Source organism: Passer montanus, unplaced genomic scaffold (assembly GCF_014805655.1).
Source record: "Passer montanus isolate IOZ18808 unplaced genomic scaffold, ASM1480565v1 scaffold3, whole genome shotgun sequence".
Classification (NCBI taxonomy): Eukaryota; Metazoa; Chordata; class Aves; order Passeriformes; family Passeridae; genus Passer; species Passer montanus.
The window spans coordinates 5,497,640-5,523,457 of record NW_024367707.1 but is presented as its reverse complement, the minus strand read 5'-3'; the positions used below and the strand labels follow the sequence as shown (position 1 = coordinate 5,523,457).

At 39.0% G+C, this 25,818-nt stretch overlaps 2 protein-coding genes across 4 annotated transcripts in view; both read right to left on the bottom strand.

Moving 5' to 3' along the window:
• Nucleotides 1–7,239: 7,239 nt before the first annotated feature.
• Nucleotides 7,240–15,052, bottom strand: EIF1AX (eukaryotic translation initiation factor 1A X-linked). Its single transcript, XM_039714363.1, has 6 exons — nucleotides 14,969–15,052; nucleotides 13,264–13,367; nucleotides 11,876–11,926; nucleotides 10,382–10,463; nucleotides 10,183–10,274; nucleotides 7,240–8,589 (listed from the first exon to the last, which is right to left on the bottom strand). The coding sequence occupies exons 2-6, from the start codon at nucleotides 13,345–13,347 to the stop codon at nucleotides 8,584–8,586; spliced, it is 315 nt and encodes a 104-aa protein (XP_039570297.1). The 5' UTR covers nucleotides 13,348–13,367; nucleotides 14,969–15,052; the 3' UTR covers nucleotides 7,240–8,583.
• A 2,085-nt stretch (nucleotides 15,053–17,137) lies between these two features.
• Nucleotides 17,138–25,818, bottom strand: part of RPS6KA3 (ribosomal protein S6 kinase A3) — a 75,269-nt gene continuing 66,588 nt past the window's right edge. For all 3 annotated transcript variants that reach the window (XM_039714107.1, XM_039714106.1, XM_039714105.1), the window contains exons 18-22: nucleotides 24,589–24,750; nucleotides 24,332–24,408; nucleotides 23,154–23,271; nucleotides 22,336–22,476; nucleotides 17,138–21,217 (exon numbers count right to left, since the gene is read on the bottom strand). In XM_039714107.1, coding sequence (XP_039570041.1) covers nucleotides 21,095–21,217; nucleotides 22,336–22,476; nucleotides 23,154–23,271; nucleotides 24,332–24,408; nucleotides 24,589–24,750 — 621 coding nt within the window. In that variant the 3' untranslated portion in view covers nucleotides 17,138–21,094. The remainder of the gene's footprint in view (nucleotides 21,218–22,335; nucleotides 22,477–23,153; nucleotides 23,272–24,331; nucleotides 24,409–24,588; nucleotides 24,751–25,818) is intronic.

Below are 25,818 nucleotides of genomic sequence, written 5' to 3'. Positions count from 1 at the left end.
ACACAGAAGGGAGTTCAAAACGGGGCTGGGAGAGAGTCTCAGAATAACAACAATTAAATTATTCCAGCGGTTGCACTTATTTCCTCAGAAAGCACCTCCTTAGAAGAAAGGCTGCAAGCTAATTAAATAAAAGGATGAACAAGTGATGCTACAGAATGAACACTCAAACTGATTATAGGCTTAAGAAAAATACTTTGTTTAAACATGGACTTAAAAATAACCCCAGAACCTCACAGCTCAAGCAAGTACACCTTTGAAAGTCCTCCTGCTATGAGAAATATCCTACCCCCTATACCAGAATTTACTTGTCTGAGCTGGGATTCAGTAGATATAAATTACACCTTTGAAGCTTAGTTCTAAGATTTCCAAACACTTCCAGATCTATCTATCTGTGGTTATGACAATAACCAGTACCATAGTCTGTGATGCAGTTTTCAGTAGTTACAGGCACTTCTAATTGTGCTGAAGATAAAAGCTAGTTTAAAAAGAAAATGAAAAAAGAGAACCTCTAATTTTTTATGCAATACTTGCCATTTGTATTTTTCCATTTCTGCTCAGTCAATTGCTCAGTTACCTTCTCTAACAGAGAGGTGAGTCAGGAGTTCTCAGATCCTTGGAGTAAAGTTCTAATCTTGTGATTCAGATCAAAGCTGCTTCAACAGCTCAGCAGTGTACAAAAAATCATGCACCAGATGCCTGGTTCAGACTGCAGTGAAGAACACTGTTATGCTGACACTGCATCCAAAGCACCGTGTCCATTTTGGGGCTCCCCAACATGAGAAAAATGAGCAGCAGATTCCTGAAGGAGCTGGAACACATGATACTGGGGAGACACTCATATATCTGGACTTGCTCATCCTGGAGAAAAGAATGATGAGAGGAAATCTTACTCTTTTCTGCAGCTACATAACTGAGGTGGAGGGGAAGAGAGAGCCAGACTCTTCTTGGCTGCATGTCGTGGGTGAACAAGAGGCAATGGACACAACGCAGGGCACAAGACATTCCAATGAGATGCAAGGAAGTTATTTCATTTCAAACTCTGGAACAGATTTCCCAGAGGGGCTGTGGAACCTCCAACCTTGAAAATACCAAAAAGGCAACAGGACAAAGCCATGAGTAACCTGCTCTAACTTGACCTGCTTTGCACAGAACTTGCAACCCCCAGGGGTCCCTTCCAACCTAAGCAATTCTTTGAGTCAAACAGCTGCTGGAGGCCAGGACTTCCTCAAAGCCTCCAGAGGCTATACCAGTTCACAGCAGTGTCTGTGCCTCCACTGCTCTTCTCACCTCCCAATGTGTTTTTCCTTCAGCTTGGCTGGCATTAATGCAAATAGAACAGTGAAAAAAAAAAATAAATTCTTAAGTAACTAAACTACTAAACTGCCCTGAGATGGTTCAGGCTGTGGTGGACAAACTGTTGTACACACTGTGGCAGAGGTTCAAAATGAGTATTGACAGGGAAGGACCTAAAGATCATTTATCCAAAATTATTGTCTTGCTAGTGATCATTGTTAAGATTTTTACAGTTTCAGAAATTCTCATGTTTTAATAAATGTTAGTTTAATCTTTTTCTCTGCCTTTTATACCAATGCAACATTATTCTGCCAACACAACCACAGAGAAATAGAGTAACACAAATACCAATTTACTAGAGTGGTCAGTACCAACTCTAGGAGTAGAGTTGGTATTGACCACTAATGTGGTATGTTTATGTTTATAAACATAAAACTAACTTTAGTATCATTAAAGGACTACTTTTGCAGAAGAATTACAATGGGGAAATTTGTTGCAAAGATTCCCAGGCTACTGCTAATTCAGTTTAGCCCAAGAGAGAAAAAGGTTTCTGCAGCTTCTGATTTCTTCTTACTGAATAATAAATAGTACAATATAATAATACTATCTGCTGAAGAGATCATATGGATGTAGTACTTCAGCTGTGCAAACTAGGTGCATTCATTAGTGTTACAGTGAAAAATATTCAAATGTATGTAAACAGGCAGGAGCCCCATATCTGAATTTGATTGATAGTTCGCCACTGGATCTCATTTTCTCCTCACATACTGTGTTCTTCAGCATGTTCTAAGGATCAGTGATAACTTCTAAATTATCTTGAAAGTTTAAATTTCTCAGAATTCTTGTTTGGGGGAAGTTCAGGGCTTTACAGCTTACCCTCTTTAGGCATGTGCTCATCAAAACAAATCCCCAAAACCTGTTCAAGAGTAAATAATATTTTGAAAACCATTAATAAGGAAGGCTTGGGTAATAAAGAAGGAAACAATTAGGTGTCATACTCTCCTTCCTTTCCCCTGTTATTTTTGTAATTGATTTAGATGTCAATCTATGCAAGTAATCAGAAACACTCATACTGTTTTCTCAGTATAAAGTTATTGGCTACTTGGCACTTAAGCTGTTTCCTCTAAATGCCTCCCCATGTTCTGGACCAGACACATATCTTCAGTGTTTTTTGATTCTGCAATGTTTGCTTATGTAAGTAACTATTGATAGGTTAACCAAAACTGCCTGTAAACACACACAATCAGCTACTGGCTATATTATGTTCTCTTTCTTTGTAACCATACATTATTTTCTGTATTATCCTATACTAAATATTACAGTTAACCTAGACTTTTGTGGTCCTAAACAGTAGCTTTACATCTGTTTAGTTTAAAACCTTTCACGGAGCATGAGATCACTCTTTCTACATTTGTGGGCAAAGCATAGGGACACACCTGGGAATATGATAGCATCAATTCAAACTGGTGAGAGGAGGGGGAGAGATGGGAGTTGTTGAGGATTGAAGCACAATTTAATACAAAAAAGCACAAGCTTTTTTCACTTTTCAGCAACTGTTTCACTAGTTGGTGCCAGTAACAGTATTTGTTCCACTTACAGGTGGCACACACCCACACTTTTAATGAAACAATCCCTAAGCTGCTGCACATTTCCAACACCTTTGTGAAATTGGTGCCCTGTTTTGGGAAGAGGATTCTGCTCACTCACCCATACTCTGGTTAACAGCAGCAATCCAGACACATTGCCAGGCTGGAACTGGTAAAAGCTGTTATTAAGGGGATGCAGCTGACAACCACAGTGAGATACAGGTGCCCACTCCTTGGGACCCAGTCCCTCAAGAGGACTCCAGTGAGTCTTAGGACATTTTTAAAGATACTTTCAACTAACAGGGCTGCCAGAATCAGATCTGAAGATCCATCTCTGTATATTCCATCACACACTTACTTAGCACTGGCTACTTCTGCTATTTTCAGCAAAACTTATGATCTAGCTGCATATTGTCACTTGTTCAAGACAAAAAGGTCCCTGTGTCAGAGCTGTTGCAAGACTCCCTCTGGTCAGCCACTGCTGCAACTGCTCATTATTAACATCTCAATGTATTCCAGAGCAAGCTGGCAAGACAAGTTGGGATAGTCACTGTACAGTGGGGGAAAAGGCAGCAAGATCTTCCACAACTTTTCAGTCTTGAGCTTCTTGACAAGTCCTGAAGACTACTGCTGTCTAATCACTAATCACTGTAGTTTCTCTAGACATCTTCCTGAGCAGGGTGGAACAATCTACTGGGTCAGGCAGCAAAAGACTAAAATTGTCTTTTGTCGAGGTTTTCTCAGAAACCTCATTAATGCTCCTTTCTCCACCCTCCACCACTGTCTACTACAGTTAGCTTCAAAGTCTTGTAAGTCAGAAGCTGTTTCCTCAGGCTCTGTGCAGCACTTGGCTTTCCTCTCCAAGCACTGAGGCTAAACACAGTCCCCACAGTGTCCTGTCACTGTCCTGAGGACCTGTCACAAGGCTGAATCCTCCCTGACAGCCAGCACCACTGATAGTGGAACACATGTAACCTACACAGTTCTGGGTTTCCCACGGGGATCCTTCAGTATTTCTGCTGCTCTTGGCTGTATTTACTCCAGCTGCCAACAGCAGTATCTGTTGTGTGTTGCTGCCAGTGCCAGAGGTGCATCTAAGCCCACACTAACGTGTTTCAATCAGCTCCTTCTCTAGGAAGGTGACCTACTTTGAAAACCCTAAAAAACCTCAAGTGTATTTTCATTGCTGGCAATACTTACTGCAGACATGGACACCTCAGAATCCCTGAAAGCCTGGACTAGAAACTTCCTACTGAGATGCTGAGGCACCCTGCTTGCTCCTGTATGTCAAGGTCTGTTTGGTTTTTTGTTTGTCTGCTCCCTCCAGAGGCCAAGCACACAAAGGCATTTAGCTGATCATCTTCCTCAACTGGGAATAAAATTCATTAATTTGACCATAATGAAGAGTAGGGCTGATTAAGGAATACAGATGCTGGTGACCACAGAACAGACTCCTACACCAGCACAGCCTAGACACACAACAAGCCACCCACTTTTGCAAGAGGGAAAAATGAATGCCTACAAAACACAGTGGGAGGGCTTCAAAAGAGAATTTACAGCTAAGTGAGTGATGCAGTAAGAGGCCCCAAGTCTCTGTCAGCTTCTGCTGAAGATTTCCTTCCTTGAGCTGGCAGCCTGGATATAAATAAAACTGCTGTGCAAGTGTCCTCTCTACAAACACAGAAAAAAAATGAAGAACAGTCTTATCTGTGCATTTTTTGAAAGTATTTTTTGTTCCACTAAACTAGCTGCAATTATTAAATAAAGGTACTCACAGTTTTCACTTTGCCTCTTTATTTGGTTGTGATTGCATTTTATAATCAGAATGTTGAGCTCTGGCATTCAATCTGATGGGCAAGATAGCACAAGCTGTAACCTGAATCAATCAATGGGAACTCTGACTCTTGCTTGCTGTGATTAAAAATGTAACAAAGCCAAGGCATCCTCCCTTCTTCTCTCTCCCTCTCCAAAACGAAGGGCAATCACAGCCCAAGAAGTAAATTGTGAAGACTTGTTTTTGCAACAAAATGAGAAAGCATTGCCAATAGCTACCTGCAGAAAAGCCAGCCCTGGGCCTCAAGTTTAAAGTGATAAATAAAGCTGCACTCACAATATAACATAATTTCAGATAATACTTCCTTCTTCCCACACATCTTCCAAAAAGCTACATTTAAGTTTTCTTCTATGAAGCAGTCAACCTGCCTATAGGATAGCACAGTGTCCACAGAGGAAAAGCTAGGTTTGAATCCTCCAGGGAACCATAGGGAAACTCAAGTCCCCTGATACTCATAGCCAGTAACAGCAAATAATTATGGATTAGATTGGAGCTTGCTCAACTGCAGGAACAGTTGACACCCTGATTCACCTGAGAGCAGGACTTACCTTATGGCCAGAGGGTCTCGGGGAGCAGCAGTCCCAGCATTATTTCACACTTGGAGATGCCACCAGTTCTACCAGTTTATCATGAAGAACTGTGGAGTGTGGCTGGATACCAGAGCAACCTGCCAGCCTTGGTCATCAGCTCACTGACATTCATGGACATCACCCATGGATGACAAAGGGGGACAAAGCAGCCCCTGTGCCAGCCTAACCTCTGCAGGTTCTGTCTGTACACTAATTTAAGAGTGTGTGTGTATAATATGGTACCATATAGATGAGATTTATGGCATGTACCACATATCTGCATGGCACTAGCACACAGTACTCAGATGTGCATGCTGGCACATGCAGAGCACAGCCATGACACAACCTATCAGCAGTAACAAATAAATGGCACAGAGCTCAGCAGTCATGGGTTACCAGCTCCTCCTTTTGAGGAGGGAACAAGAGGTTGCTTCTCATACACTTTTTTCAGTTGCTGTGTCTGGACTGTATCTAAGGATTAGGGTGGAAGAGCATTAGGGCTCTCCAAGCAAATGTACAGTTGCCCCTACTGTAAGGTGAAGAGACGAGATTTGGAACAATGGACAAAAATAATTTTTCAAAATGTTAATCACAGAGAAAACCTTGAAGTGGCAAACAGAGAACACATTTGTATTTTAGCTGTGGCAGAATAATTTTTGTATCCCTGCTTTCAATTTTGCACTCTAGGGAAAAAGCCAGCTGCAATTCTCACACAAGAATAATTAAAAATTTATCTAGGAAATACTTTTACAGATGGAGTGCCTTTCACAGCTTTGGAGTCAGCAACCTTGCAATGCTCTAGCTGGCAGCTGCTGTTCTACCACTGTCCTCTGAATAGAGACATGGGAAAGACAGTTTCTTGTGCAAGCTGTTTTTCCAGCCCCAAAGGAAAAAAAAAGGCAATAGGAATGATACCAAGCTGCCTAGATTGGACTGTGAAGGGAGCTTTAGCAGAGGACAGAAACAAGGTGACCAAGGATACTCACAAAAGCAATACATCCCAGCTTATGAGTAGAAACCTAAGGGTGTTAAGCTGGTGCTCTAGGAAAAATAGTTAAGTAAGAAATTTCCTTAAAATCTGCAGTTTAGGTTAAGCCAGACATGAATCTGGAGGCAATGAAGACTGGAAGGAACCTCAGGGCAAACCACAACCGATTCTGTGTTCCGACAGGAACAGTTCCATCTTTGACCACAAAAGTAAGAAATTTCCTTAAAATCTGCAGTTTAGGTTAAGCCAGACATGAATCTGGAGGCAATGAAGACTGGAAGGAACCTCAGGGCAAACCACAACCGATTCTGACAGGAACAGTTCCATCTTAGACCACAGCTGAAGTCTGTGTTACACTGAGCACTGCAGCAGTGCCTACGTGTTGCCCCTCACCACTGACCGTGCATTTACATTTCACATACAGAAGATCAGACTGGCAAGCACAGTACCCATAACACCTGAATCTTCAGTACACGTTTTCTGCAATTTAATCACTAACCTTCCTGCCAGTACAACTGAAAGGACAGACACCTTCTGCACTTGCATCTCAAGAACTTTGAGAGCTTTTAAGCATTTTCAGAGCTGCTGAGTCTGCAGAATACAATCAGGAAACCAATGAGCATAGGAGTGGTTTATAAGCCTTATTCAGAAACATTACACCATTTATATTCCTTCACAATTGAACCTTACAGACATACAAAGACAGTAAATGGATACATTTAAGATCAATTGAGTAAGAATGCTGTACTGGTAGTATCTTTCCCTCAATACTTACCAACTTTTTACAACAAATAGTTAAAATACATGAAATAATTACTTAATACTAAGAAAACGTTCTTCCTAGAGGAAGGTACCTGATCCATGTAAGGAAAATAGACACTACAATGAAAGAAAAAGAGAAGACATTTCTACAAAAGCTCTGGATGTTTAAATCTCCTTAAAAATACATATAAAGCAAAGAGGCCACTCTGTATTTAAAGCCATTTTGTTTTTATCTATTGGGGTAGTCACTTTACATCATACCAAAAACACTGTATAAGGAATACAAGTGTCAAGAATCAGATCTTTATGGCACAAAAGGAATTTTCCCATTAACCTGCTTTCAGAGTTGTTAAATACATTATTAAAGACAAAGACACTAAGGCTACCACAAAATAATATTTGCATGATGATGTTAGTCTTTATTCAGTTTCTCAACTGACTCATCCAGTCTGAAGGTGGACAAGAATCTTTCCAGTAGTCTGTTTCATTGATTTATTCTGGATGAAAAGATTCTTTCTACTTTTGACACAAACTTATTTTCTTATTTATATTGTTACTCAAAGTTCACATAGGCTTTTATGTTGCACCTTACAATGTATGGAATTTCAGATTAAAACTCTACTTTTAACATAACCTTTTATATAATGTAAAAATATTCTACATGTTTACCATATCAAGAATGTTAAGCATTTACTTTGGGGAAAACCTATTTTATGCATTTTTCAGTACAAACCCCACTGTGAAGGCTTTGCATTGTGTCTCCCTGTTCAGTCGGGTGCCACCCAGTGCTCATCATCTGCAGCTGCAGCTCGGCCGCAGCAACAACGGCAGTTTCCAAAAAATTGCAAATTTGAGATGCTGCTCACTGTTCATCTTTACTCCTCTCCCACCCCTCCCTCCAGCATGGAAAATTGACATCTTTGAAATAATAGGTGTTTTTAATTATCAAAATCAGTATAAAAATAGCAGCATGCTACTAGACACGAAAAGCAGATTCATCATGCATTGTGAGTTTAAATGCAGATTTCTGCCTCCCTCTTATATTATCAAAATCTTTTTTAAAGTTAACATCAAGGCAAGGGGTATAAGGACAGACACTGCATAGTATGATTTGATACTAATCTGAACTGGGTTATTTGCCTTTAATCAAAATCCATGATAATTACAGGGTAAACAATTTTTATTTCAAAATACAAGTTTAACTGGAATTGTAGTGATGAAAGCAGAAGAGGGAAAAATGCAGTCTTTTACAGCCCATGTCACTGTATCTCACTTACATCCAGAGATAAAAGCTCTAATTGGTGAAGAGACAAAATATTTGTGGCATGTCATTGAACCTTTGTGATAATCCAGCGTTATCCATTTCTAAAGAAATATAAATACTTTAAAACAAACATTGAAAATAAATCCTTTTGATGTAACAAACTACACTCTTTACTGAGAATTTTCAGTCTTCTTAAAAGTAAGGGATGTCACCCAAGAAATAATCGAAGTATCAATGTAGAACAATCCTTGGAGGAAAAAAGTTGGAATGTAAACCTCTGTTCCAAATTAGATCTGAAAAGCAAGAACACCACACCATGTATTTAATCCAAGTGTATTTTTCATCAAACAACTCTTTTTTTAAACTTATTTTTACAGTTCAACAGGAAAATTCCTGAACTTAGCACAGTTTTAGCTGTTTTGCCTCAGCTCATGCCCTGTTTCCTTAACACATGAACAATTACTCCCTGCTTTTGTGCCCACCAGCCTTGGGCATGCAGGTGAGCAATTCTGCATAACCACAGTATCTGCAATACAATTATACATCACTAGAACAGCCATAAACTAGCCCATGATTCTCAAAAACAAAAATAAAACCAAATTTGAGAGTCACTTCCCTAAGTAGTGACTTTCTAATCGTGCTTCTGCTACAAAAAACAAAGGAAAGGCTCCACCAAGTTCCTCCTGTTAACAATGACCTTGGAACTGCACTTCATTCCAGATATAGGATGGTGATCCTCAGAGAGGTTACTCACATCTTTTCTTTGTATCTTTTACTTTCTTAAAGCATGATATTAATATTTTATTGAAGAGCTGCCAAAAGCTTAAGGACAACCATAGCTGCTCACTTAACCCCACACACAGATCCATTAGTTTGCAAATTTGTCCTACAGCTACTTATCTCTTTGATGTTTTACAATAGCCTCTTTATGAAAAGCATGCAGTACTTGTTTTTCTAGCTTCAATGAGCTAAATCTTCAGTAAGCTCAACCACTGACAGGCCCAAAGTGAAATTTTCAAAAGTCTCAAGAAAAATTCCTCAGCATTTTGACTTGATCATATATTGATAACCTCAAAAAAGTCAGAATAACGGAAGCATTTTAAAAGAATTAGTCATATTGTCAACCGAGAGAGAGGACTAAAAAGATGAAGAATTAAAGCATAATAGTATTCTTAGAACAGTCTATCCAATTAAGTTAACTCACTGGCTCAGTAAGTTACTACTTATCCTCTCAGCCAGCTGACCCTGCACACATCCATCTCTCAGCTGTAAATTAAAGTGCATCAACTTAGAAAACATTGCACAGCAAATACTACTTCTGCAATTTACTATAAAATTTGAGTTGTAACAATTTTACTACTATAATTTCAGAGTGTGCATGACCAATTACTACAGTTTAATGGTAAGCAGTAACACAAGTGACTGTGACAGTCAAGATTATGGTTAACTTTAGAAAAACTACTTGGATGTAGCTTTTTGGAGTTTTTATGTAAACAAAAATAGAGCTTTAAAACTGTTGTTTTTAAAAACCAAATCCCTTAATTATTGATGCAGTTCTGGTGGGACAGCAAGGTTGTTAAACCTTGGGAAACTGTGGGGGTGTCAAACAATTGATTTTCTTTTAGGCACCTTCAGACTGCTCTCTGTGGGTGTTTTAGCAGCATGACACCAAGTTTGCCATGAGGCCAGAGCAGGAATGACCGTAGGACACGAGAGAGGACAGAAAGCTGGCACATGAATGCACCACACCACTTCCTGAGGCTGTCCCTGAGGAGCAAAGCTATCCTGAACACCCATGTATTCCTTGCTGTAGAACTAACAACAGCAGCTTCTTGCCAAAGATGAGAACTTCAAGCATATTATAAAAATACACATTTACTACTTACATCATCAATATCTTCATCATCATCTCCAATATCATCAAACTGGATTTCATCATCATCTCCAGGACCAAATGTGTCTGTTTCATTGATTTTAGCTACGAAGGAATTTAGAGAAGTTAAGGAGTGCACTCACACTGTGCCAAGACAGACTGAGTATTCTTATCCAGCATGAACTTCCAGTTTGAAGTGAAAAGATTCTTACCATGTTCTGGAAGCTCCCCATACGCTTTCAGGCTTCTGGCTTCATCTGCATTGTATTTTAGAATAACATCAGCCTTGTTATCCTAAATAAGAATTTATTAGAACATATTAGTCATCTATGAAGGAAAAATAAAACTATTAACTTCAGCAGACTGTATTATTTACAATAACTATGTTATTTACTATATTATTTACACCTATAATATTTATAGAAGAACATCTTATTCTTCCTTCCCCTCCAGTTCCTTTAAATGTGAACTAAACACACTGGAGTATTTTAATTTCTTCTGAGTGATAACTTAATTATCCCCAATTACAATTAATTTATAGATTCACAGAATGGTTTGGATTGAAAGGGACCTTAAAGATCATCTACTTCCAACCCCCTGCCAAGGGCAGGGACACCTTCCACTAGACCAGGGCACTCAATCTGGCATTGAACACTGCCAGGGATGGGGCATCCACAACTTCCCTGGGCAACAAGACAAAAGAGAATTTGAGACAAATGAGAAATGTTGAGTACTCAACAACTTGACAAGTTCAGTTTCCTGCCTTTGAAATTAACCTTTCTTCAGACAATACACGGAGTGAGGTGTTGATGGTCAATCAGGAATCACAGAATCACAAGGCTGGAAGAGACCTTAAAGATCATTGAGTCCAGCCCATGCCCTAGCACCTCAACTTAACCATCGCACTAAGTGCCACCTCCATTTTTTTTAAACACATCCAGGGATGATGACTCCACCACCTCCCTGGGCAGGTTATTCCAGTACTTTATCACTCTTTCCATAAAAAACTTCTTCCTAATATCCAACCTGTATTTCCCTTGGCAAAGTCAAAACCAAAAAATTCCTAGTTTTAAGTACTTTATTATATACAGTAAGTGACAGTATCTTAAATGTTTTATAAACCTAATGCACATTTCAGAAGCAGAATCTATCTTCAACAACTGCTGACAACACTAACATTCCTGAAAGGCATTCACCTAATGAAGACCTGACAACTGTTTCCCATTACTGTCTATATTATGTAAAGTTATGCCTTCATTTTTGGAAATTTTAGTACAAACTAATTACTGATTAATTTGCCTCTTAAGGTAAAAGCCTAAACATCAAGGACCCAAAATTCTGATTATCAACAATTCTAATTATCACAATAAAATGTTTGGTACTTGACTTAATCTCCTTTTGTACCACAGGATGCAAGCACCAAACAGCTACATCTAGAAAAAAAAACAGGTCAAGCTTGATGACAGTAAGCATCTTCACTCACAAATTTAGGGTGAGTGCAATTTAGAAGAACAAGTCAAACCAGAATTTGTCTACTCATTACAATCTTCCTGTAGTACAAGGAAACTAAAAATCATGATTTAGCATAACTTAATACAAATGCAAAGTTAGACAGGAATTTCCTCACAACACCTGCTGCAATTTAACAGTAAATAAAGCTACTTGTAAGATAGTCCTCATAGTGGCATATTCTACTGAATTCTTACCTGGTAGTCTCTTAAGCCAATCAATATAATATCAGATGTATTTATCCAGACCTGAAGGAGAAAACATGTGTTAAAGAAATTCGACTTCTGTTGTATAACACAAGAACCAAAGTGCACATTTAGCTTTACAGAGAGACATAAACCTTTCGCTACAGCCACCACCTTCATTTTCTAACCAGTATGCTAGAAATATCCAATTTAATGTTTTAACAGCAAATCCACTGTCATAAATACTCATAGTTATTTTTACATGTTATGGAGCTATTACAGGGTAATCAAAGTTCTTTGAAGAGCTTCTATCCAACAGGATGTTTAATAAGCCTTAATACCTGAGAAAACAGACTGCATCAAGGCGTCAGTCGTGAACTCTGTGAACTGAGCTCCTCAAGGGCAAAAATTAAAGAAAAAACTGATGAAGGGGGTGACAGACAAGAATAGGAAAGAGCACAAGAAAATGAACCGAGTTGTTTCTAGAAACTATGTTAACCAGAAATCTGCAGAAGAGGACATGCTTTTAAATACAGGGTGGTTCTATGTGGGTTCTATCCCACGTCCGCTTGATTTTTTGAATTGAAACTAATTTCAGTTGGAATTTCCTTTCTTTTAAACATAATGAATAACTAAGTGGTGCTTTTTGTAGCAAGAAATTAATTCTGCAGCACTTGGTGTTTATTTATGCACATTCTCCACTACCTTCAATAGTTTCTTGCAGGCAGCTATAGCATTGCTCACACTGATCCCAAGACACATGCATTCAGTGCTGTCCAAAAAATGGAACAATCCAGAATGGAGACAGTGAATGTCTGCTGTCATTGGAAACAGACTGAGGGATCTTCTCCTTACCATACACCAGCAGAGGACAGCAAGACATAACCCTGAGAAGGGCCAGGGGACACCATCTGAAGATGGCAAAGTTAAGAATGCAAACACTTAACACCTGACATCCCTGAAGGTACAAATCTTCGCAGATTTAGCTTTCAACAGAAATATTTTGGGCATTGATGAAGTGGACAATGAAACAATGGCATTGGAGGTGTATTTTCTAAATAGTCACCAAGCTCCCCATCTGCAATTAGGGAGATTTTTATTATTATGTATATGCATAATTTTCTAAAATATGAAAAGCTTGTCTTTCATAAGCAGCTGAACAAACCTTCCCCTGAAACATGCACATGGAAAGGCAGCCCTTCAACTGTGAGCTTCACCCAAGAGACAAAGACTGCCTATTCTTGTGTCAGAAGGACAGACTAGTTTACTATAAAAAAAAGTAGTTTAAAATATTAAGTGCAGTAGAAATATTAATTTTTGTAACGAGATACATATGTACATTTTTCAATTACATATCATGCATAACATCACTCTTTCCTATTGCAATGCTTCAGAATTACCTTTTTTCTTAGCTTCCCTCTAATATGACATAACCTCTTCACACCATCAAAACATAATGCCTCCAGTCTTCCATTGCCTAACATCTTGATCACCTGGGCATATTCTGAAAGAGATGGTAACAGAAACACAGAATCATTTAAGCTGGAAAACATCTTTAGGATCAACAAGTACAACCATTAACCCAGCATAGTTAAGTCCACCGCTAAGTCACGTCCCAAAGTGCCACAGAGCAAAACTTCTGAACAAATCCAGCTTCAAGACACAACCCATAATTCTTCCACTGTAACCCAAATCTGCTGTAATATTTTATCAAACATGAACTGCTGACAGGAGCTCCAAGCACCCACACAGGCTCCTGAATGTATCACTGTTTTGTATCACTGTTGATGTTAACACTTTCAAATACTGCTCCTTCTTGGTTGCATCCACCCTTTTGCTCCCTCTCAAATGTTGCTACAGAAAACCTCAGAGCTACTGAGTCACACTCAGAGTATGAAAGTACATGACAACATCACAGCACCTTTCTTATAGGACAACATCTCAGTGCTTCACTGAGGCAGGAGGAAGCTGCATGCTGTGTATAGCCACCCACTGAGACTCTGAATCCCTCCTGCAGAGGCTCTGAGGACAACACCCCACTGTCCTTGAAAGGACAGAACCCTTATCAGACACTGCCTGGAAGGCAAACAGCAGCTTCAGCTGAGGTCTGTGAAGCACCTCTCTAACCCTACCCTCAATCTCCTCACCTTGTACTTCATCTTCTCCCTCACCAAGCTACAAAATATAACAATACTGGAGAATTTCACACAAATTAGATAGTCCAGTGAACCACAAGACTGTTCATAACTGAGAATAATGTTTCATTAAATAGATTTAACTTGGGAGATGTAAAGGATCTTAAGTTACAGATGTACATAAGATAAACTCCTTTTCTGCTTACAACCAGCACAAAATACCACAAATTTGTTCAGTGGCACTTCTATAGTGATTTAAATCCCTTTAAAACCCTTCCCATATTTGTAACAAACCAACTGATTACTGGTTACTAGGAAAGCACTCCCATTATGTGAGCAAGCACCAGAGTGTCACACACAAGACAGGGCGAGCTGAAAGGGAGGTGAGCTCACTGTCACCCAAGGCAGGGCAGATGGGAATCCCAGCCATCCCCATGAACTCTCTTGTGCCTCACCTCAGCTGACAGCATCCCACTTACACCTCCTGTTTTAGTAACTGCTAGACTTCAGCCCAGGAGCCAACTGGACCAAACCAAGAGGGGACAGAACAGTGAGATGAGCTGCTCTGCCACATCAGTGACGGATCCAAGAGATGTCAAGGATCCAAGAGATGTTAGAGTCCATACAGAACAGAAAGTGGGACTGTGCATCCCAGGAACAATTACTGGCAAAACTGAACCACATCTGCTAAGCCAGCTGCTCACAGACCCTCACACAAAGCTATCAGATTTCTAGGAAATGTTTAAGTGCTGTTTTACACAGACCATGCACTAAGGTCAAGGACAGGGAAACGCCATTCTTAAGCACTGAAGATATTGAAAATTTCCCTTCTCCTACTGTCTTTCTCTTACATTCAATATGTCATATGGAATTCAAATACAACCCCAATAAGAATACCTGTCTCTATTCTGTCACTTACACAAATGTGACTGAAAACAATGACACTGCCATACTATAGTTAAAAACTCACCTTGCCCATCTTCTTTGAAGACCAGTTCTCTTTTTTCTGATTCATTCTCATTCTTACCTCGTCGCCTGTTTTTACCTCCTTTGCCTAAATTAAGCGGGAGAAGTAAAAAGCAGGTGTTACTGTCTCTAGATACAGTGAGTGACAAGAGTCAGACATATGGAGATTTTTATGTCTGTACTCTAAATGGCTATTTTAAATATCACACCCAGGTCGTGGTTTTTTTGCTTACTTTTAAGTTTACATTTTTAGCTGAGTAGTAACAAAGTAATTAAACATTAGACTCTCCACTGTTTAAACTGTCCTGGTTGCTCTGGAGTGACAGCAGCCTTCCAAATGATTTTCACAAGATGGCCATTTTCAGCTTGTGATCCCTGCTACCAAATACCTCAAAAATAACGGTGGGATTGCCTGATGCACGTAATCTTCAAGAGAAGATGAATAACTTCAGTTACTGTGCTGCTGAAATCCCTGAAATACTCAAGAGGAACCTTACTCTCCAAGTGAAGCTGCCCTTTTTGAAAGGCACACACGTGGCAACAGGATTAGATGCTCTTCACGAAGAGCATAAGAGCAGCTCATACTTGCCCCGCTGTTAAAAATCTGCTGCTCCCTTTCCCTCTGGGTTTCTGCGTTTCTTTCCGGAGTACGAAACAAGGGGAGCGGCAGCAGCGCTGCCCAGCGAGGGCACGGAGGGGCCCGGCGCCTCCTCGGCAGGGCCGCTCCTGACAAGCGAGCCGCGGGCAGGGCCTCCCGCTCCCGCCGGGCCTCGGCGGCCTCCGACGGGCGCCCGGCAGGCGGAACCGGCCCAGGACATCCCGGTCCCGCGAACGGCCCCGGGAATGGCCTCGGGAACGGCCCCGGGAACGGCCTCGGGAATGGCCCCGGGAACGGCCCCGGGAATGGCCCCGCCTGGGCACTGCCCGGCGTTCTGTGGTGGAGCGCAAGGAGAAGCAGGGGGAAGAGGAGCGGGCAGTGCGCACCCGGGACACCGCACAGCGCTCGGGGGGAGCGGTGTTAGGGACGACTCCTTCCAGTACCTGCAGTACCTGCCAGGGAAGATGGGGCAAGGCTATCTACAGGCGTTCGTAGTGACGGAACAAGGAGGAGTGGGTTCATCTTGAGAGAACAGGTTTAGATGAGACATTACAAAGAAAGCCTTTACTGTGCGGGTGTTCAGGCAGCGGCTGCCAGAGGAGCTGTGGGTGCCCCAGCCCTGGGGTGCTCAAGGCAAGGCTGGAGGAGGCCCCGAGCCACCGCCCTGGTGGGAGGTGTCCCTGCCACGGCACGGGATTGGAACCAGAGGATTTTCAAGCTCCATTCCAACCCAAACTATTGTATGATTCTGTAAATCAGAGAGTACGAAGGTGAGGAAGGCTGACAGCAGGAGCTGTGGTATAGCTGCCCCCCCTCTGCCTTTGCAGAGTTTCTGGAGGTTTAGAAATGATCCAGTTTACTTGTAAATAAATTTAAAAATGTTTTTAGCCAAGCATCATAAAGCCTTGTGTGAACAAATGGCCACAGCTATGCACACCTGTGATCCCAGGTGTGAATTTCACTGAGGAAATCACAGTACCCTTCCCCATATCCAGTACCAGACCTCTCCGTGTTACCTGATGCCTTTCTTCTGGTACACTTAGCAAAACCTCTGGTTACATTCCTCACAAATCCTCCATCACAATTACTGCAATGTTTTGTACACTATGCAACCTTTGAAAATCTCATCTTTTCCATGTTGCAAGGTTAAAAAGAATCACAGCTGTAAGCTTCCAAGTTGTATGAGCTGCTACAACAGGGGCCTGTTCGTGGAGTGCTTCTGCATATACTGAAACTTATGTTCCAAATGTTTACAAAGTGCATTATTATCCAACATGCCCATAATTCCAGTGTCCAGAGCACTGCAGGCATTGCAAGTGTTATATAGCAGCCTCCCATTAAGTGGTACTTTAGAGTTGACTGGGATCTGACAGGGTCTTTAAATACAATATCCTTGCACTGTGATCTTGTATGTTATATCAGGTCTATAGGCACCATCGGAACAGGAGTTTTTCCTTTGTCTCCATGTTTACCTTCCTCAACATGCTGCAATGTCAGCACACTTGCTTTTGAGTAACTGATGAACAAGCAATGATTTTTGTAACTGGTCAGAACAAATAATTACACAAACAACCCTTTAAGATGTTTGAAAGTTTATTCATAGTAGAAATTTCAATTTCTTTTGAAGACTACAAAACCTGCCCTTAGACAGGAAAACAAGCAATGATACTTTCCAAAACTGTTCATAGTTACATCTGGAACAGTTTTAATTACACATTAATAGCATGATTGGAACATCTCCTAGATCAGACTCTGAATAAAACAATCATTTAAAGTATTCAGTACAATTAATTTTTTTTTAACTAGCATTTCAGTTCTATGACAGCAGTGCCAAGCATCTAACAGATGCTATTGTAATGGTCTAGAACAAGGTACAATACCACTGATTTCCTGGAACAGTACCTTAGACTCACTTACATGCCATGCTGAGAAAACTAGTATAAAGTATGATTGTATAGAATCGTAGAAAAATATTTTATCTGTGATTTTGTAATTTTTTAAAAATTGTTTAAGTAGACTTCCCCCCCCCCAATTAGGTTGCAAAATAATTACATCCCTCATAAGTACACCTTCCCTTTGATTAGGTCAAGAGTATCAAGATAAAGCTAATCATTTACATCATTTTCATAAGTGAAAATTCATCTATTAACCACTGCTGCTTAGTAAGGGCCAGCACACTTTGAATCCTTTCATTCCAGTAACAAAAGCACAGCTTTAGTTGGTAACACCACATTTACAAAAGCAAAACACACACACACACAAAAATCCCAGACATGTAAATCTATTCTTATGGCCTTGTCTCTTCAGAAAAGAGCTTTAACTATTTTCTTGAAAAAACTCCTTTTAAGTTTTACTCAATGTTATAGTGATTATGAACACAGAACTTTGCCATTACTGGATACAGATGGCATTTAATGGGTATTGCAATTTCACTCTTCTCTCATGCTCTCAAGCACAGTAAATGGTAATTTCACACTAAAAAAATTAAAAACAAACCATGGTCAACACATAGAAAAATTCACCTGTATCTGCATTCTCTTTTTTAATCCTCTATGACTCTGAGTCACTTGCTATGCTTTGCAGACAAGCAGCAGTCCAGCAATGCACGTACACAGTGTGTCATAAACTCACATTCTAGCAGAAAAGTGCTGAGACTCAGAGAAGCATTATGTGGATTTCTTTACAGGTTATAACAACTGCAGCTATAAAAACATTAAAAAAACGTGGAAGTCCTGAACATGGATCCAAACCAGGAAGTAAGGTACATAAACCATGCCTGGCTGTAAAATACACCTCCCTGATTAAGCAGGCCCTTTATACCTTGGTTTAGAAAGTAACTTGAAAATATAGTGGATCTAGACTTCAACACATTCAGCTTAGGGTGTGCTAAATTCTCCTGTTTTGCTACAATTTAAAATGTTCATCATCTGCTGATATATATATACATGACTTAATAGCAACATTTGTAAAGTCTAGACTAAATTAACAGCTCCCTTGAGAGTGTAGATACATAAAATGCAGGAGTTGACTTTGCTTCACTATTTGGCTAATGAGCTTGAGGACAATAAAATAAGGCTACAATAAAACTACTGAAAGTATTTTTATATTATTTTAATATGGATATTGCCAACAGTGAGGCAGCTTAACACTTCCTCTTTTTGGTCTGTTCTTTGCCAGGTACCTATATACACACACTGAACAGAGTAGGAACTCCTTCCTGAAGTGAAATGTTATTACTGACACACTGGCAAGTACTGCCATCCTTCTATTTCAACAGCATTTGAATAATTTGGTTGACTAGATATGACAATCTTCTAATTAACAAACACCTTAAAAGCCACCAGAAAGTACAGTTTCCAGATTTTGAGAAGCCTGATTTAAATTTGCTCACAGAGCTGAAATACATTTTTTGAGAGGTAAGGTTTTACTAAATTCCTCTGGAGCTGCTGACACTGTAAAAAAAAAAGAAAAAAAAAGAAAAAAAAAAAAGACATTTTTCTTCCTCTACTTAAAAATGTTTCTTGAAGGAAGGGTAGATGCATCTGTACAGCTAAAGGGAACTTCAGTGTTAGAGCACCAAGTAAGGGAAAAATACTGTTTGCTTGGGAAGAGCTGTGTTTTCAAATTTCTGAGAGCTAGGCTAATTTAAAAATCCTTGTTTATAAAACCAGTTTCTTCACAGTAGTATCATGGATTAAATATTTAGCAAAATTTTAAGGGCAATAAAAGTGGGATCCTTTGCAGATCTAGTAAACAAAGCTTCCCCAAGGAACTCAAAAGTTCTGGCAGAAGAAACACTCCCATCCAGAGCAAATCTGTGGTGTCATAAAGATGATTGTTCCTTTCAACAAACCACTGATGATTTCAGGGAAATAAGCCAATTAATTACTGTAAAAGAAAGTTAGTATCACTAAGCCAAGAAAATACCTTCTTATGCAAAACACAAAATGGCATTGTTCACCAACAGCCATTCACCCATATTTTATTAAAGCTAGAATTCCCAATAGTCATTTCATATCTGGAAGGACTTTACATAGCCTGTAATTTTGGTGGAGTGGAACAGTCATTGTATTTAAAGACATTCCAGTGCCCCTTCTCATTTAGGAAATTTCATCTTTTCAAGACAAGCCATCAAGATGAGCCTTTAATTACTTGAGATACCAAGAGGCCAAGAATATTAAAAGTTTGTATCAGTATTTAAAGTGAGTCTTCCACCCTCATTACCAACTCACCTCCATCTGCGGAAAAGTGAGAAAGTTCCCTCTGAATGCCTTCACCTTACCTGTCTGGGATGACACTATTTTCATGGTAAATTAGAATGACCCTTTTCTAATCAAACAGATCTTTATGTCCTGCCCCTCATTTTGCTTTTGAAGTCAATTAAAATTATCAGAAAGTAACTGACAGAACATTAGATCCAGCAGTTTTGCAACTGCAATGAATGCAGTTTAAATCTACTCTTTGCAGGCTGCTGCTTATTACGACCTATATTTTTTGCTTTATCTTCAAATGTTGCTTCTCTTCTATAATGCCAACATTCATTCACTGAACAATTCCTTTGAATCTTAAACAAAAGTCATAGAATACAGATAAAATATTAACAATGGATTACAAGAATAAACCATATAGAAATGTCCTCTATCAGAAAGTATTTAGCAATAATTCCTGAGTCCAGAGATTAGATGGGAGAGACTAAAAGGGAGGGGAGGGGTAACAAAGACAGTGAAATATGGAGCAAGTTATCTTTTCTCTGGGTTACATTACCTATAGGATATATAGTATGGTTAGAGATTCACTGTTTAAATTTCATAACATGACATGTGGCATCAAAAACACAGAAATGTAGAAAAAACACAGGCAAGGAAAACTACTTATCCATAGTATTACATTCAATAGCTGTTTAACAGTCAGGCTTCTTTTAGAGCTGTCCAACAATACTGATTATCCAGGTGAACTGTTTAATCAGACTTACTTGTCATAATGATTAATAATATCTAAGTAAAACAAGGCATGTATACATTAAAGAAAACAGCACAGAAATGTACTGCATGTGAACTGTTTACAAAAACATACAAAATGTTGGATGGCACAATGTATAGTGCTAATATAAACAGATTGTTTAAGCTAAGTGCTTAACATAAACTGTCCATCTCGACCTGTAACAAAGGATATTTTAGGGGACAAAAAAAATATTCCTTATAAAAATAATGCTATGTGGTGCAGAGTGCTTTATTCAGTGTATTTTTGACAGAGGTGGTGTTTGTAATTCTTCTGGTTTACTCAGTCGCGAACATGGTGATTTTCATTGTCTCCACTTGTCACTCCATTTGCAGCTCCAGTAAGATCGGTCACTTGCCATCAACAGTTTAAAGCGAGATAGATGAAAGCAGCAGCAGCAGCAGGAGCAGCAGCATTATAGGTACCAGCTGGGACAGAGTGTGCTTGCAGGTATCTGTCAGATATGTGCTACCTGTCGCCATGATTTGTGCTATCATCTTATGCCATGGTACCAAGTGTCTGGTTGAGGTCATTTCACAGGGCTGTTGAGGTAATTTTTTTAATACCTCTCCTCTGAGCAAGAGTAGAACGGCCAACTGGCTCCAAAACTGGTGACTGATTACGATTCAATGCTGAGTAAGTTGCTGCCATTGCACCCTGTGGAGTAAAGGGGAAAAGAACAGTAAGAGAATGTTGTGACTGATGCACACACCACAGCAGTGCTAAATGCCAGAAACTCTGAGCAAGTTTCAACTTTCAGTCTATTTTCATCTACAGAACAGAAACATACTGCTGCATTACTCAAGCCCTAGCAGTGTTAGGAGCGAGTGTTTTTTAGGGTAATAAATAGTTTTACATTGCTTAGAGTCAAACCCAGAAGGTCTAAGTAGGTTGCCAAATTAAGTTCTATCACTGTGTTGTGGGAAAGAGCTGGGGAATGAAATCCCATTGGTAGACTGTCTCTGCTTATCACTTACGTAACCATTTCAGTTTCCAACAAAATATTTAAAAATCTCCCACATTATTCAGCACATAAATTAATTTAAAAAAAATTTAGAAAGTTGTGAGCTGTGGGATCAGAACTCCCCCACTTCCCACTTGTGTTTTGGATGCTAGAACTTTCTAATAGCTGACTCAGAGTGTTAATTATATTCTTCAGATCCCTTTTATGTCACACAAAAAGATTCTTGAAAGTAGGACTGAAAACAATGTTGAGTACAAAGAAGAAGAATTCTATTATTTTTGATTTTCCCCTGCTTGTTCAAAGTGAAAAAGCTCCAGGTTGTTTCAGACAGAGTGCACAAGTGTGATACCATAGTAATTAACACTGCCCTTTTGACTTCTCTTCAGCTTTTACTGTGATCACAAAGTATTCTGTTTTCTTTCAGATACTGGCAAGTACCCTCCTCTGAAACTGTAAAGTTAGCAAACAATTTTACAGCTCCCCTACAGTCACCTGACATTTTTCACTCAGAGAAGAATGATTTAGGTTGGTTTTTAAAAGCACTTAAGTCTTCAGTGTAAGTAAGCCAAATAGATTTCAAACACAAAAAAATTAATTATTTTTTTTCAAATGTATTAGATTTATCATTTGTAAGTGGTTTCACATTAAATCCTATTACATATTCCAAGTTCATTTTATGGCTTAGTGCAACATCCAGTGGTAACAACTTTTTCAGTTTTTAGAAGAAACACATGCTACCCTCAACCTTATAAACACCCTTTTGTTTACATTAATTTTGGCTAAACAGCAAGCTGAAAAAGTATCTACTTACCTTCACTAAATGGGGAGCATCCTGCCTGTTCAGCTGGTATTGAGGCAACTGGTCACAGTGAACTATCCAGGGGTGACTGAGAACTTGGGCTGCAGTCAGTCTTTGATGAGGGTCAACATGAAGCATTTTTGAAACAAGGTCCTGTCAAGGAAGGTCAATAGAAATAACAGCAGAACTTCAACTTTAAAACAGATTAATAGTTCAAAACTATTAAAATATTCTAGAAGTATAAAAATATATTCATCATGTCAGTTTAAAACAAATGAAAAACCACCCAGCAATGCTAACAATGTAACACAAAAGGAAGGTATCCAATTAAACATGGAAAATTTTAGCATTTTAAGCATCCATATAGAAAGGGCATAAAGGACATTGCACACTGAAGTTCAGTCTATTTGCTGTCAAAAATAGAATTCTCAAAAATGTAATACCTCATTGGTTTTCATTATCATGACTCAGACCACCTGTATGATTTTTGAATGTCATGCTTCCACATGAAATTTTATGAAAGCACTTCTCACCATGGATAACCCTGTGTGTGAATACTGATAGAATACACTACATTTCTAAGGACTGTTAACTGCTACAGTGTAAATCACACCTGTTCTTTCCTCCTACATGCAAGTGACTGCTGAAATACGAACAGATCAAAAACAGGAAACAAAATTCTAGCACATAAGGGATTAGATCAGTATCTTAATATAACAATGGGTGGAACTTAGCCAATCTAGTTTATGATATAACATATACATTATAATCAACAACGTTACATTGCAATCCATTCCTGATCCCCCAAGAGAAAAAGCAAATACACTTGCCTTAGCTGTGTCTGAAACACTGTTCCAATAACCACCACTGAGGGAAAACTTCCCACTTCCTATTCGGGCCAAAATCTCCTCTGGGGTGTCATCAGGACCATTTGCAAAAGGAGTGTAGCTATTTAACCAAACAAATTCAGTGTCAGCAACTTCCATAACCTGGGTCTCAGTATTATAAATCTGATTGCAAGTTCAACATAATCATAGGCAACAAATAGTCAAACAGTTGAAAAAATAAATTATTCTTAACACATGAAAATACATGGCACTGACTACAGATCTGTTCTTATTGCACGTATTCCCTCTCTATCTGGTCTGAAAAGCAGATTTTTCCTATAGCAGTTCAAATACTGGTGGTTCCTGAATTACACAAAGTATTTCTTAAGCCTCCATATTCTAGTGAAGTACTAAACCAATCCATTCTGTTGTAAATCGAAATGTCTGAGGAAGAATAAATGCTGGTTTAATGCCAGAGGAAGAAGGGTGCACCAGTCTTCCTTGCTTGACTATACACTCTTGCTGCTATCAGAAGCCCCCAGCCAAAGAGATATACTTAAAACCAAGTATGTTTGTCGCTTATTCATTTTAAAATACAAAAATCTTTGATGATATTAACACTTAACCGAAGTGGTAATTTGAATAACCTAGCACAAAAAGATAAGTTGCTGTTGCATGTACTAAATAGATTTTATTTTGAAGTTCTGGTACTATAGTTGAATTCCTTATCATCTTTTACACAATTCATTTCTGTTGAATGCCTTTCTATTGCATTTGTTATATTCTAACTGCATCACTTCAAACATTCAGTGGGTGGATTTTGCACACAAACATCCTTTAATGCATTGCAATAGTATTTGCAACATATATTTCTTCAGTATATATGCTGCTTAATCAATCTTTAAATTTTCACATGAAACAATAAATTTTCAGTGCAAAATCACCTTTAAGCAGAAATTAAAACCCTAAAATACAGGAGACATTAGAAGCAAAGATTTTTTCACATCAGTCAGTCCCTGAAAACTTGGATTTTACTAAAGGCAAAGCATATTCTCAACCCCACAGATGAGATTAATCAGTGCTTTGACAGAAACATCTGCAACAGTGGGCCTATATTTATTACTGGTTTTGTTTGCATTGGTTTGTTATTCTACAGCAAAGCAAATGATAATCACCCTTACCCAGTGAGCATGGTATAAAGTAGAACACCAAGGCTCCATATGTCACATGCAGCATCATAACCTTGCCTCTTTAAAACCTGAGGGAGACAAAATTTTTTTTTCCTGAAAAAATGCTTGGAAATGCTTTGATTATGCTATAAAAATAGTAAAATTTAAACTTTTACTGTTTACAGAGTGATTCTACTTGTTACACAAGAAAAACAGCAAAAAAATCCCAGTAAAATATATCAAGGCATATAAACTATCCTGGGTTTTACCTCTGGTGCAACAAAATTTGCTGTGTAACATGGAGTCATCAGAAGACCATTTTCCGCTCGCAGTTGTTTTGCAAAGCCAAAGTCACAAATTCGAATTGATTCTGGATTACCAGATTCATCAACATAAAGAATATTGCTAGGCTTCAGGTCTCTGTGAACAACCTAAAAAAAACCCCAAAAAAACCCATTAAATACAATAAATTAAACACATGAAAAACTTCTCATTTTAATTGGCAAGTTGCTACTTAAGTCTCCCATCAGTGTGCTCAGTTTCCAGAGTTTCAGCTTCCACCATCAGCTGCAGTGTTTTGATGCTCCGTGGTGTCTGGAGCATGAGAATTCTAACTTGGAAACTCTTAACTGTAAAACCCCATCCAGACATCCCCACCCCCCTAATTTATTTGTACAGACAGTTCCAGATGTCTCTTCTAATGGTTGAATCATGTATTTCCTTTTTAACATGTATGACTACCATGCTCTTTAAATCAGAACCTTTGGTTTCTGCTATCTTTTGGAGTCAGGGGTGCCCACAGCTGCTGATGTGCCACATTGCTATGTAACCACAGACTAGTTACTGCTGGAGGAACTCTGTATTCCATTCTTTTTATTCAGACAATCTGAATTAATCTCAGAAAAATAATTAAAGCCTGATTAAAACAGATTTTGAATAATAATAATAATAATGAAATCCCAAAGTATCAATGAGGTATTCTCCAAGTACCAAAAGAAACCTGTACTGGTTCCCAAGTGTCTGCTTTTGTCGAGATGTAAAATGCTTGACAATACTAGAGAAGCTGCCAACGTTCTGGCAGAATTTGAAGCTATGTTATAACAAGCCTTAACAAAACCTGGAATGCACAAGGACAGTCTTTGAAATCAGATGACCTGCTCTATTTTCTTTACAAGACTAGACTACAGCCTCCAGAGACTTTGCTCTCTGTAAAGAAGAGGGTACATACCACTCTAAGACAGCAGAGTGGATCTAAGTGTCCTCCTTTAAATATTGAAGCAGAACATGAGGGCCTTTATCTTCCTTGTTGTGCTATGTGTTTCATTAATGTTAAACACAGCTTTTCATGGTTAAATTTAAATGGAAGAGATCGTGAAATATTTCATAAAGGTAATCACATTAGAACAAGAAGATACCCCCAGACTTCTGCAAGTAAGTGATATCTAGAAATCAGAAGCTCAACACACTCATCCAAAACTAGCAGGGCTTCAGGAGAGCAA